Source organism: Musca autumnalis, unplaced genomic scaffold, assembly GCF_047663935.1.
Source record: "Musca autumnalis isolate F117 unplaced genomic scaffold, ASM4766393v1 scaffold_3, whole genome shotgun sequence".
In the NCBI taxonomy this organism is placed as follows: domain Eukaryota; kingdom Metazoa; phylum Arthropoda; class Insecta; order Diptera; family Muscidae; genus Musca; species Musca autumnalis.
In genome coordinates, this window is record NW_027411866.1 from 176672505 (window position 1) to 176686847 (window position 14343).

At 35.1% G+C, this 14343-nt stretch overlaps 1 protein-coding gene across 2 annotated transcripts; it reads left to right on the forward strand.

The window, feature by feature from the left end:
• Window positions 1-9641: 9641 nt before the first annotated feature.
• On the forward strand, window positions 9642-13925 carry CCT2 (chaperonin containing TCP1 subunit 2). 2 transcript variants are annotated; one of them, XM_073975860.1, is made up of 4 exons: window positions 9642-9763; window positions 10671-11360; window positions 12484-13111; window positions 13179-13925. In XM_073975860.1, the coding sequence occupies exons 1-4, from the start codon at window positions 9761-9763 to the stop codon at window positions 13463-13465; spliced, it is 1608 nt and encodes a 535-aa protein (XP_073831961.1). In that variant the 5' UTR covers window positions 9642-9760; the 3' UTR covers window positions 13466-13925. The 2 variants fall into 2 exon arrangements, with proteins under 2 accessions (XP_073831961.1, XP_073831962.1); XM_073975861.1 differs by lacking the exon at window positions 9642-9763 and adding an exon at window positions 9973-10124.
• Window positions 13926-14343: the final 418 nt, after the last annotated feature.

Sequence of the window (14343 nt, forward strand, 5' to 3'; positions counted from 1 at the left end):
AGAAATTCGAGGCTATAACTCTGAAACCAATGCAAATTTTCTTCTGACGTCTGAAGCAAATTTGTAGATAAGGACAAGAATAAAATGTTTAGAGAAATGATGAACTCGAAAAACTACATTTACTGCCTCAAATTTCAAAATATATGCAAAAATTCCGCAATTTTTATGCACTTCACAGCGTATCTCCAAAACCGTTAATTTTTTCTGAATATTTTGTTTCAAAATATTCGCTGGAATGTAATACACAACTCTTCAGAACATTTCATTGTTGTAAACTCCCTCTATGCCGTTGTTTTCAGTACATTTTTCAACGACGATTTAATGAAAATGTCAATAATGTAGTGAAATTCGAAATGCGAGAATAAACTGTTGATGTGAACTGTGTTTGAAATACGTGTTGTAAAAGATGTGATGCTAAATACCGCTGAAACAACATGAAGTAAGCATTTTAGAGTTTCAGAATGTTCTAAAGAATTGTTGAGAACTTTATTTGGAAGATATTTGCAAAAGGTTACTTGGTTCAACTCCCAAAAGTTTAGCCGACACTTTTATGTACAATTATGTAAAATTTTCCATATTTTATAGTGCGGTTACACTACAGTTTTTTGCCGGGTTAACCCACTTTATGAGGATTTATTGCTTAATCTGGTCAAATCTGACCAGATTTGCCATACAAAAATTAAATCCTCTCACGACTGGGTTTATTTTAAATCCGGCACAAATCCATCAAAAATACAGTGTTGTATTCGGCATTTGTGCAAAAAAAAAATCCAACTCTACTCAAAAAGTACCAAAAGTTGCAACTGTTTTTGTAACAGAGTTTGTCGTGTTTTACACGTTTACGATTGGTCGCATGAGATTTTATGGAGTTAATAAATCTAAAGTTATTTGAAAATCATAGAATTATTTATTTTTTTACATTAGACACTTTTTTAACAAAAAGTACTCTTGATACCATGATACAAAAATGTATCCCTGTGTGTAAAATATACCAATATGAGCAAAAAGCGACGATATCTCATACGAGAAATTGTAAAAATGTAAAACACGACTTTATTAGTTATTTTGTATGTATACGTAAACAAACATCAGCTGACAGTTTATATCCTCGATAAGCTAAGTGTAACCAGCAAAGATTAACCCACTGGATCTATTAAACCCAGTGGGTTAACCTTCAATAGTGTAACCGAGGTATTATAGATGTTGATGCCCTAAATGGAGTTTTTCTTATGTGTTTTTTTTCAAAAGATAGTTTAGGGCTACAAAATTGCTGAAGACAGCAAGGCCAAATTCCCATTCTTTTTTGAGATAAAAGCCTGATAAATGCAAAAAAGTGTAGACTTAGCCCGGTTTAGATGTGGCCATAAAATCCGAACTGGATCTGACAGGACAAAACCCTACTAGGGTTTTTGTAGTCTAAATATGTACTTTCAAAAAATGCATACAAGAAGTTGTTTGCATTTTCAGTGTTGCATAGTGTTATTAAACGCCTTTTCCCCCTACCATCAGTGAAGTCTTGGGCAACTATATATGTATGTCTATATAAACCAATTGTGCCGGAATTGTGTTTGGAGCCCATAGTCACTATATTTACATCGATTGTGGCCAAGTATGCCGCTGTCTTGGAGATAGGTTCATAATGTGGGTTTCTTCACACTTATGGCCCCGGCACATACGGTGCGTTGTGCGTTGCGTCACGCGTTAGAAACAACAACCACATGAAAAAAATGTAAGTGATGCCAAGTTTGTTCTTGAAGTTTTCATGTGGTTGTTGTAACGCGACGCACAACGTACCGTATGTGCCGGGGCCATTAATGCGAAATAAGAAAGGAGAAGAAAATTAAATTTTTACAATTATTATACCTATTTATATTTAATAAATTTTCCTTTGTAGTGGCTGTCGTTTCAACCAACGTTCGTCAAATTATCAAGATGAATCCTTAAGGAGAAGGTCACACTAGAGTGGTTTCATTGAAATTTTTAGGTATTTATAGATCGAGTTGCCCACTACAGCAACTTTATGACATTACTCTACTGTGGAAGTCGACCTAGGAACCCTTGTTTTCATGAAATTGTTTCAATGAAACACTCTAGTGTGACCAAGGACTAAGCTGAGGTTCTCTGCCGCTCCGCCGTTCTGGCTGCAGAAAAGCTTACCATTGCCAAGGCTGTTGCTACAAAGGCAAAAGAAACAACGTTGAATTGGCTAATGCTATGTTTACATTTACGAAATCCACTCGATTTCATCTGTCAAATCCATAGGTTAAACGTCAAATGAAATCCAATGGATTTCAGATGAGATTTCATTTGACGTTTGAGCTATGGAATTGACAGATGAAATCGAGTGGATTTCGTAAATGTAAACTTAGCATAAGAACCACGTTGCTGTTGCTGCCACCTAAACTTTGTAAGAAAATTGTATTTTTTAAAAATACAAAATGTAGAAATTTATATAATATATAAAACAAACTTACACGGCGTTTATATTATAGATTGTTGCAGGGTTAACCTTCTTTATGAGGATTTAGTTGAAGTATAAGCAATGAAAATGACAGCTGAAACCCAAACCCACTGGGTTAATCCGATTATATTTATACGGGGTATTAGGCCATGTTTATATTATAGCCTTTTGCAAGGTTAACCTTCTTAATGAGGATTTATTTGACGTATACATAAAGGAATTTGCATTTGGAACCCAGTGGGTTTATTAAATCCGGTTATATATAAATGTACTATTATAGCTCTGTTCCTTTACGTGCCTGAGGTTACCATTTCTTACCATTTTTAACCTGCAACGCGTTCCTTTGCTTCAACAAGCATACAATTTATATGAGACTAGTTTACCACTTTTACCATTTTTTGCCACTGTTACCATTTTTTAAAGTAAAGGAACAGACCATATGTTATGCAGCCGAATATCTTTACGACATACATATATTGTCTAGTAAAATAACATATATTTATGTTTGTATTCCTTTAACAACAATAAAATCTCTGAAGTTTCAACTTTGTTTATAGTCCTATTTAATTAATAGTGGTACCAAAAATCAGTTTAAAGTTTGCTGAAGAATTGGAAAAAATTGAAAAGCTCGCATTATTGGGGCACGGACAGTCTCTGATTTATATCCTAGATTATTATTATCCTTATTAAAATGTATCGAAGAATCCTTGTTTGTAATATAGGCTGAGTTATTATTCGTGCATTGTAAAAGTAAACTATCTTTCTATTCTGAGTTTCAAATGCATAACAGCGACGATACGGAATAGGACGTGATGTGGAATAGGATGCTTAGGAGATTTACAAACCAACTGATGTTTTGAAAGTCAGCCATAGCTTTCCCCTCAGTCCTTAGGCCAGGGTATATGGACAATATTATTGAAAATTTAAAGCCAAGGTTTACCGCTTTATAACTCGCGAATAGTGGTTGTAGATTGTACAATTTAAATGCTTTTGGATAAAATGAAATGTTTTTAGACTTGGCAAAAAATATTGGCCTTCAAAGTTGATTTGCGTGGAAGCTGTGGCTATATTTATGTTAAAAAATGGGTTGAAACCAACGTGACTTTTTTTGTTTTCTCTCGATTTGTGATTAAACCACATCTTTCCCGATTTTCCTGTCAAAGTGAAAGTAGAAGCCAACTAAGTAAGGATCATCCCACCAATGTATAACTTTTCAAAATTTGATCTGCGTCTACCATTAAATGATGCTGACATTTGAAACCAGATTTTAAGTGTTTTTTGAAATTTTCTTATAATTTCGTTTCGCAAACAGGTTTTTCAAAAAATCTTATATAGGAATGAAGAACTCACGATTCTGATTTATTTGATATATGTGTTGTGAATGTAGCCTACACAGCTTCAGAGAAATCTGTATCCAAATACGAACATTTTGTGCGAACAAATTTCTAAAAATCATATATTTCGGGTCTAATTTGTACAATTGGCATTCCATTTACTCGTGCATGATTGCAAATTTTGGATTTTTACGTATCTACGGATCTAATAAATCATTATTCGTTAAAATCCATCTACTAAAACGCGAGATAGGAGGAATTCCAAGGTAGGAAAATCACCTAATATAGTTTTTGAAAATATCGCGCATTTTATTGCGTATTCTGTCGGCCGCTTGCACTACTATGAAAAAACTAGTGCAGCATAGGGATACTATGATAAGGGAACTACATTCATTTTATCCCAAAAATAGTGTGTGATGCTACATCCACGGTTCTTGACTGATTGCCTTGAAATAGGTATATATGGATGCAGATTTTCATGGTGACACTAAAACCTGATGCGGAACGAAATTGTATGAACTTTGCGCAAATTAGCGATGTGTTATAGGTTTTTTAATGCTAAGATGCAGCCGATGCTACATCTTAGCGTCCAAATTATATTTCGAAAAATATATACAAATTAAAAGATATGGTCTTGCTGTACATGAAAATCACATGCGGACAAAACGATTTTGATAATTACGCGATTTACACATATTTTAATAATGCATATAAGTTAAAGCGGTTTATTTGAACTCTATTTCCGTTTAAGAAGTCTAATGATTTATTCAACAACCCGATAACTTTCCTCAATGGGAAACCTTCTATGTGAATGTAGATAAAGCAAAATCCGCCCATTTTCTTGGGAGTTTCAAGAAAAATAAAAGAAGTACTCCTATAGATTTTTTCCAATATTTTCAACTCTAGAATGCTTGTGAAAACTATTATTCCAAACCAAAATTTGTTTTTTGTAACACAAATATGTGCTTATTTTGGCTATAATATCCTAACTACTATCCCGATGATTATAAGTTTGGTCTCATTTGATTCCCCGTGAAGTCTTTCTTTAAAACTGTTACTTTTTTGTAATTTTTGACGGGTAAATGGACCTACATATATTTTCAAAAAATTCGGATTACATTTAAAATTTTGTCAATTTTTTGTAAATTCCGCGAATGCTGAGTAACATTCTACAAATATTATGCAATCTACTTAATGACGTCACTTCGTGATAACTTTTTAGTGACAATTGTGCTCAATAAAATAATTAGCGTTTTTATAATAATTTTTTCCTAAAAGCAGAGGTAAAACCGCGATAACATTTGTCCGCAACAACCAAAAATTTGCTCGCGAGCGGATTTGTACCGGGGAACTTTTTCTTAACCTATGTACCAAAAATCGTTAATGTAGCGCAAAAAGAAAAAATTCAAATTTTTGGAAATGGAATATGAAATAATTGGCAACATTTCCCATATACACATTCATTGTCCCAATTTACATTAGGCGAGTTTACTTGCGGCAATTGTCAGTTTGTATGTGAGAGAGGGTGCTGAGAGGCAAAGGGTTACCATATGCCTCACCTCTCTCTCCTACAAAATGACAATTGCCGCAAGTATACTCGCCCAATGTAAATTGGGACATACGGGCAAAATGTGCCTCATCGAAATAATGGTTTTAGACCCCAAGTATGTTTGGACGAAATCCGTTTCAGACAATTTGGAGTTAATTTAGCAATGCCCCTCTCTCTGTAACGCATGCTATCTCTCGAACGGATCAATCGATGTGGTCCAAAATTTGGCCTTCGTAATATATTGTCTATACTTAAGGGCTGTTTACACCATCTATCAATGTCATATGAGCTGCCATTTCTTTCACCCATTCGACATTCTCTATGTTTGTCAAAATTGACGTCATCCATACAACTTTCAATTTGTGCGTTCATACCTGCAAGTGTAATTTTCGTATGACATAACCTAAAAATATAAAAACAGCTGTTTTTGCCATTATTTACATTTATTGTTGAGTTGCAATTTTGCGCAAATTTTAATTTTGGTTGAAGGAAACTGAATTGGTAGAATTGGTGTTTGGAGTTATAGAGGCATTCATGTTTTTGCCACCAAACAATCATTTCAAAGACTGCTTTTTTCGACCAATCGATCTGAAAGTAACATTATAAACGCCATTTATTTACTTTACTGAATATTTAAATATACATACCTTTCCATTTTCTTTTTTAAAAGATTTTGTTTTTCATTTTTTGTTTGAGAATGTCAGAAAACAGCTGATAAATTTATGTTTACATACGAGAATGCCGTATCAAATAGAGCGCTCCCTAAATGAAAAATTTACATATGAGTTGCCAAATCATTTTGATAGATGAAAATTTTCATAGTGGTTACACTATGTGTACAACATTCGCAGGTAGAAAATTTGGCATCTCATACGACATTGATAGATGGTGTAAACAACCCTTTAGATTAAAGGCCTCGACACATAAGAAGCATTCTTGCTTAAGTCATATCTAATAAAAGACTAAAGACCAAGTTCGACCTAATATTTGAATTATGTCGAACTTGGTCTTTAAGGGCTGTTTACACCATCTATCAATGCCATATGAGCTGTCATTTCTTTCACCCATTCGACATTCTCTATGTTTGTCAAAATTGACGTCATCCATACAAGTTTCAATTTGTGCGTTCATACCTACAAGTGTTATTTTCGTATGACATAACCTATAAATATAAAAACAGCTGTTTTTGTCATTGTTTACATTTATTGTTGAGTTACAAATTTGCGCAAATTTTAATTTTGGTTAAAGGAAAATGAATATCTAGCATGTTTGTTGTGGTAGAATAGGTTTTTGGGGTTATAGAGGCATTTATGTTTTTGCCACAAAGCAATCATTTCCAAGACTGCTTCTTTCGACCAATCGATCTGAAAATTACATTATAAACACTCTTTGTTTACTTTTCTAAATATTTAAATATACATAACTTTCCATTTTCTTTTTTAAAAGATTTTGTTTTTCTTTTTTTTTTGAGAATGCCAGAAAACAGCTGATAAATTTATGTTTACATACAAGAATGCCGTATCAAATAGAGCGCTCCCTAAATGAAAAATTTACATATGAGTTGCCAAATCATTTTGATAGATGAAAATTTTCATAGTGGTCACACTATGTGTACAACATTCGCAGGTAGAAAATTTGACATCTCACACGACATTGATAGATGGTGTAAACAACCCTTTAGTCATTTACCAGATATGACGTAAGCAAGAATGCCATGCTTCTTATGTGTAGATGCCTTAAGTTCGAAGATAGGTAAAACTATGGCCCAAACTATGGATAATATTCCGTCCAAATTGAGTTAAACTTCTATCGGGCTTCTCTTTAGGGTACCTCCCCTACGAAAGTTTTGGTCTAAAAGCCAAAAAGATTTAATTTTTAAGGTTACCAACCGAAATGACTGGTAGGCGCGATATCTATCGAAAAGAAATGACACCAAAACTAGGATCCCCTTTGAAAATGGACTATGTCGATCCATTCCTTCAAGTATATCCTCCTCAATACTTTTGAACTTTAATCCGTATCCACATTTTTCTCGGTAAGTTCAAATGTTCAAAAAGTGACACAAAATTCTGATACCCTTAAAATGCATAACTTTTGGTGAAATTTGGTTGTGTAGCCGGTATTCGACCTACCCGTAGATGAAGGATTCAATTCACATAGGCTGCGGGTACATCTCTGTCGGCAAAGCTGACTGGCACTTTTTTACTTGTTATTAGAAGCTCTTCCCTAAGAGCGAATCTAGCTCTTCTGCGAATGAACAAATAATAGGAGAGGTGCTAAAAACAAATCGCTGATTTAAAAAATGAATGGAAAGTGTTGTTTTCACAAGCCATAGTCCATCTCTTTTTGGACCCTTTGGTCATTACGTCAGGAAGCAAGGACTTGCCCATGTTTGAAAGAAATATTACGATGTGATCAATAACAGTTAATTTTTTCAATTATTGTGACCACCAGCCATTTATATTGGTCACTGTAGGATTTTTAAAGCTCTTCGACCAATATGTCTGGAGCATGGACTTTACCACGAAACACATATCACTGTAAACAGGACCGCAAGGAATACGTTTGGTATACATTTTAGAACTATCCTCGAACAGCCATTAAACTTCACTTAAGCGAACATTTTGTGTGGAGGCACTCGGATGATATGGCCCATTCTCGAAATTGATCAATGTTTAGACATATTCGGCTGGTACGTTCAAGAGTTATCCTCCAGGCAGACGGATGTATGGGGATAAATCGACTCCTAATTGTCTGAAAATGTTTAATTTAAAAATTTGAAATTAAATTGGTTAAAAATTTGAAATGTAAATAAACCTGACATGTGTATATTTTAACGTATACATACAAAGTTTGTAAAAATCATTTTGTCAATGAAGGGATGGTAATGCGTATACAACTCTGTGAGCGTGAGGTTACCTCATATCTTGTCTGTTCCTTTACTTTTAAAAATGGTAAAACTGGCAAAAGTAGCAAAAGATGTAAACTGCTACAATATGAATTGTATGGTACCTGAAGTAAAGGAACGCTTTTCGAGTAAAAAGTGGTAAAACTTGAAGATTCTTGCACGTAAAGGAACAGCGTTATCATTGTATCATGGCTCTCACCAATGTAATCTATATATTTCATTTTCGTAGTACATCAAAAAGTCAAAACAGAATTGATCTTTTGATTTCCACTGCAAGTATCTAATAGTACGGTTACACTAGAGTTGTTTTTGTCGGGTTAACCCACTTCGAGAGCATTTATTTGACGTTTGCGCTATGGAATTGACATTTTAAATTCAAACCCACAGGTTTAATCCGGTTAAGTGTAACCGGGGTATAAGTATCATAATAGAAAATCGATCTTTTGGTTTTCTATGAAGTCAAAAGTCAACTTCGATTTTTAGATTCTTCAAATCAGAAAATCGAGGAATCGATTACTCGAAAATCGACTTGCGTAACCCTACGATGAGCCCTTTCTGTATGTGTGTGCATGACAAGTGTGTAGCAAAGCCTTCAGTCAATTCTCCAATTCTTGAAATTTTCATCCAAAAATGAATTAATTTTAAATTTTTCTTTTTTCCTTCACAAACATTAGGTCTGTACGATAACCCAAATTTGCACAACCTTGTACAAAATGCTGTTCGATAACAAACTTGTTCAGTAAAATAGAATTGAAAAGTCTTGCAAGTAGTATATTGACAGTTTAAAAATAAACACAACTCACCCAGACCGATGGGGGTTAGTTTTGAAATCAAAACTATTTTGATTTTCATCAGTCTTGAAAAACTCACACATACTATCACAAATGCTGTCGGGCAGACTTATAGATGAGTGGGCGCCTTTGCGAAATCGAACGGGATTTAGTAAATCCAGTGGGTTTCATTTGTCAATTCCGGTCCACACTAGCGTGAATTTCATTTAAATATTTCATGAAATTAAGCCATTTCACGATTTTACTCTACTATGGAATTCGATCTAGAAACGCATAATTTCATGATTTTTTTTAATGGAATTTCCGCTTGTGTGGACCGGGACTTATGCTTGGTTTACATTTACGAAATCCACTCGATTTAAACTGTCAAATCCATATGTTAAACGTCAAATGAAATCCAGATGAGATTTCATTTGACGTTTGAGCTATAGAATTGACAGTTGAAATCGAGTGGATTTCGTAAATGTAATCTTAGCATTATTTAACGCATATGCAATGGAATTGACAAATGAAACCCACTGGATTTACTAAATCCAGTTCAATGTAAATATACTATTAGAATTTCATATGTGACCTGATAACTTTAACAAGTTGGCAACACCAATTGAACATGTTGCCATACAACTTTAGGCAAGCCATCTTGTAGAGAACCGACATTTTTGCCATTTGTCAATTGTCTGTCATCGTAGTAGTGCATAAAATTCGAACAAAAATAAAATGGTAAAAAATTTGTTAAAAATCTTGCAAAAAATTAAACAATTTGAATTAAAATACAAAGTTTACCAGACCAGCTGTGAGAATAAATAAAATGTCATTGATTTTTAATATTTATATGGAAAATAAAACGATATGAAATTGCCGGGTGTTAGCTAGAAAAAATGAAGTATTGCGCGACAGAGAAGCACAATGACCGCATCATTCAATTAAGCAGTGAAGAAAAAGTCATCGACAGCGGTGTTCGGCGTATGAATGAGACACAGGCGGCAGCACAAACTGTGTGTGTATGTAGTGTTTAGTAGAAAAGAGCGATGCACGTGAGAATTATATTCCTGATTATTGCAAAAAACAATGATTTTCTCAAGTAAATATTCCAAAAATATTAACTGCATCTAAAGAAATTCCTTGGCGAAAGGAATTTTTCATAAACAAAAGCGGAAATTTCGAGATATAAAACATTTGGTAGTAAACGGCGTGTTGGTGTATGATTCATGCATATACACACATTTTACACCCATACAAATTGTCATAAATGCTATTTTGAAATATGGGCAAAGTGTATTGTTTAAGTCGGAATTAATTGTTAGTAATAGTTTATGTTCTAAAACTCTATCCAGGTTTGTAAAATAGTTGAAGATTTTGCCGTATGGAAAATGTTAGGTTATGCCGAAAGTCACACTCCTCCTTAAAAACCGTTTTTGTTACATAGGGTTGCCATCGTACGAGTGTAGAGTTGAAATACTGGAAGTCGGTAAAACGTTTATGTCCTTTTGCACCCAGTACAGTAACAGCCAAAAGATCAATGACATTTTATTTTCTACATTACAGCTGTTTGCCTTTCGATACCCTCCCCCTTGCCTATTTCATCCCCTTGTAATGATGTTTTTGTTGTATATTTGTCTATTTGCAGGAGATGTCATTAAATCCCGTCCGTGTTCTCAAAAATGAGGCACAGGAGGAAAAGGCCGAAATGGCGCGTTTGTCATCATTCATCGGTGCTATTGCCATTGGTGATTTGGTGAAAAGCACCTTGGGCCCCAAGGGTATGGACAAAATTCTTGTGTCTCATGGCCGCCAAGCTGGCAAAGTGGAAGTCACCAATGATGGTGCCACCATTTTGAGAAGCGTTGGTGTCGATAATCCTGCCGCAAAAATTTTAGTCGACATGTCCCGTGTACAAGATGAAGAAGTTGGCGATGGCACAACATCGGTAACTGTATTGGCTGCCGAATTATTGCGTGAAGCTGAAAAGCTGGTCGATCAAAAACTTCATCCACAAATTATTATTGCCGGTTGGCGTATGGCTACCAATATTGCCCGTGAAGCTCTTATCCAAGCCTCTCAAGATAATTCCGCCAATGATGCTAAATTCAAAGAAGATCTTATGAACATTGCCCGCACTACATTATCCTCCAAAATTTTACACCAACACAAAGACTTCTTTGCCAAGTTGGCTGTAGATGCTGTTTTGCGTTTGAAGGGTTCCGGCGAATTGCATGCCATTCAAATTATTAAGAAGACTGGCGGTACTTTGGATGATTCATTTTTGGATGAAGGTTTCTTGCTGGACAAGAAACCTGGTGTACATCAACCACAAAGGGTAAGTAAAAGATGGAATGTTGTATTTATTTGATTTACATGTTTGTTCCATAGCTAAAGAAAAAATGCCGCGCCTGTACACTATCGACGCGTCGAAGTGGTTGTGAATTATGTTGCATTTTCATATACATATCACAGCCATTTTGACGAGTTCGATGGAGTTACAAAATCATCAGTGGAAATTAACAATGTGTGTGATATAAGTGTCGCTCAAAGCGATCAAAAGGGGTTTTTACGTCTCTATAGACGTCCTCTATATAAATGACCAGAAGATCGTTTTTATAGACGTCCAGATGGGTGTTTTTATAGACGACTTGGTGGATGGCTAGAGGCGACTTTATGGAAGTCTCTATAGAAGACCAAATGGCATATATATAGACGACCAAGATGACGTTTTTAAAGACAATCAGTATAGGCGAGCTGACAGAAGTCTTTATAGACGACCAGTAGCGCGACAAATAGAGTTGGAGTAGCTATGACGTAATGAAGAATTTAAAAAAAAAAATTAAAGAATATAATTGTAACCAAAATAATTAGATCTCCAATTTCTAGGTTTAAGATGAATTATATATATGAAATTGTTTTTAGAGTAGCTATGATATCTAGGTGGATTCTTTGTAATTATATAAATTGGCCTCAAAATTGGCTTCAATTGCAAAGCAAATAAATAAATAAATAAAAATAGACGAACAGTAGGTCGACAAATAGACGAACAGTAGGGCGTGTTTATATGCGTGCTGATAGAAGTCTTTATTGAAGACTGGATGGATGTCTCAATAGAAGACCAGATGGCGTATTTATAGACGACCAGAAGGGAGTCATTATCGACAAGCTGATGGAAGTCTTTATGGACGTCTCTATAGACGTCCTGATGGGCGGGCGTCTCTATAGACGTCCAGATATGAGTCTTTATAGACGGCTAGATGATCGTCTTTATTGATGTCTTTTATAGACGAACAGGATTACTAGAATGGAGACAGCCTAAATTGACAATTCAGAAGCAGAGTCAAAGAAATTTTTTAAAGTGGGATCTACAATGTGATTTGATATTTAAAACCTTTCTTCTTTTACATATTTGCTGCATATTCTTAATATGCGTTTTACCTTTAATTTCAATTTTTCAGATTGAGAAAGCCAAAATTCTCATTGCCAACACACCCATGGACACAGATAAAATCAAAGTGTTCGGTAGTACCATTAAAGTTGATTCTTTAGCTAAAATTGCCGATTTGGAAATGGCTGAAAAAGAGAAGATGAAGGACAAAGTCCAAAAGATTCTCAGTCATAATTGCAATGTCTTCATCAATCGTCAATTGATCTATAATTATCCTGAACAATTGTTTGCCGATGCTGGTGTTATGGCCATTGAACATGCCGACTTTGATGGTATTGAACGTTTGGCTTTGGTAACTGGCGGTGAAATTGTTTCCACTTTTGATAATCCTTCCATGGTTAAATTGGGTGAATGTGATCTTATCGAACAAGTTATGATTGGTGAGGATACGCTGTTGCGTTTCAGTGGTGTTAAATTGGGTGAAGCTTGTACCATTATTATTCGTGGTGCCACACAACAAATTTTGGATGAAGCTGATCGTTCGTTACATGATGCTTTGTGCGTATTGGCTGCCACAGTTAAGGAGTCTCGTGTCATTTATGGTGGTGGCAGTTCAGAGGCTTTGATGGCAAATGCCGTTTTCAAAAAGGCTGCTGAGACTCCCGGCAAGGAAGCCATTGCCATGGAAGCTTTTGCACGTAAGTTTGAAAATCAAAACTAAAGAAATGTCAGAAAAACTAAGTTAATGTTTGTTTTTTTTTTCAGGTGCCCTTTTGGCTTTGCCCACTGCTATTGCTGATAATGCTGGTTATGATTCCGCCCAATTGGTATCTGAATTACGCGCTGCTCATGCCCAAGGCAAGAGCACAATGGGTCTGGATATGGACAAGGGCAAAATTGCCGACATGAAGGAATTGGGTATCACCGAATCCTTTGCCGTCAAACGTCAAGTCCTTATGTCTGCCTCTGAAGCCGCCGAAATGATATTGCGTGTAGATGATATCATTAAATGTGCCCCCAGAAGACGTGTACCCGATCGTGGTTATTGTTAAGCTGTATGACACCATCATCATCCTATTTTATCTACATATTATCTATCTACACAAAACTCATGTTCTCTTTACATTTTAAAATAATTTGTTTATATTAATTTTCCCATGTTTAGTTAAAACAAATGTTTATTAACCCTCCCACGATTAAACTCTCAAAGAAAAAATACACAAAAATATTAAAACTCCATAATCGTATTATATTAAGCTACGTTCAGTACTTTTCACTTATTTTTTTCGCCGCCTTCTCATTTGCGATATTTTGTTTTTAATTAATTTGTGCGTGGCGTTACTAAAGTCAGGCATAGCTTAAACTTCTACGTCACGACGCCTCTTTTTTTAACCAAAAAAAAATTTATTTTTTCTCTTTTTACGCTACACAGTTTAAAAAATGTGTCTTAAATTATATAAAAAAATATTAAATAAAAAATGCAACACCTTATGTATTTATAATACACTAAAATTACCGTTTGTTTATTGGCAGTGATAGGATTAAAAAATCAGCAATGACCAGGTAATCCCTGGTAGAGTAGATAGCTTCTCTGTTGCGATGACAAAATATCAAACTCATCGCAATACAAATAAACCCTTCTGGTCTGATGATTGACGCTTGGCAACCCTCGCCTTGATCAGCGTGATGAGCTTCACGGAACCAAGTCTAATGTCCCCAGAGGCAGAAAACTGACTTTGTCAGTCAACACTTTGATCGGCGAGGGAGGATAAAATGAACAAATGCTGAGATCTTTTGAAATGTTTTAACATTGGAGCCGGAAAAAGTAAAGTGTGGGCAACAGTTAAGTCACACTTGAACACTCGTAAGAATTAAGATAGGTACCGACGCCAAATAATAGGTAATGGGATACTCAATTTGTCAATAGCTA

What these genes read in the sequence shown, in the direction of transcription:
- CCT2 (XM_073975860.1), top strand. An exon ending in GTGTACATCAACCACAAAGG is followed by an intron (nt 11,361 to 12,483) that starts GTAAGTAAAAGA and finishes TCAATTTTTCAG; the next exon opens with ATTGAGAAAGCCAAAATTCT. An exon ending in TGCCATGGAAGCTTTTGCAC is followed by an intron (nt 13,112 to 13,178) that starts GTAAGTTTGAAA and finishes TTTTTTTTTCAG; the next exon opens with GTGCCCTTTTGGCTTTGCCC.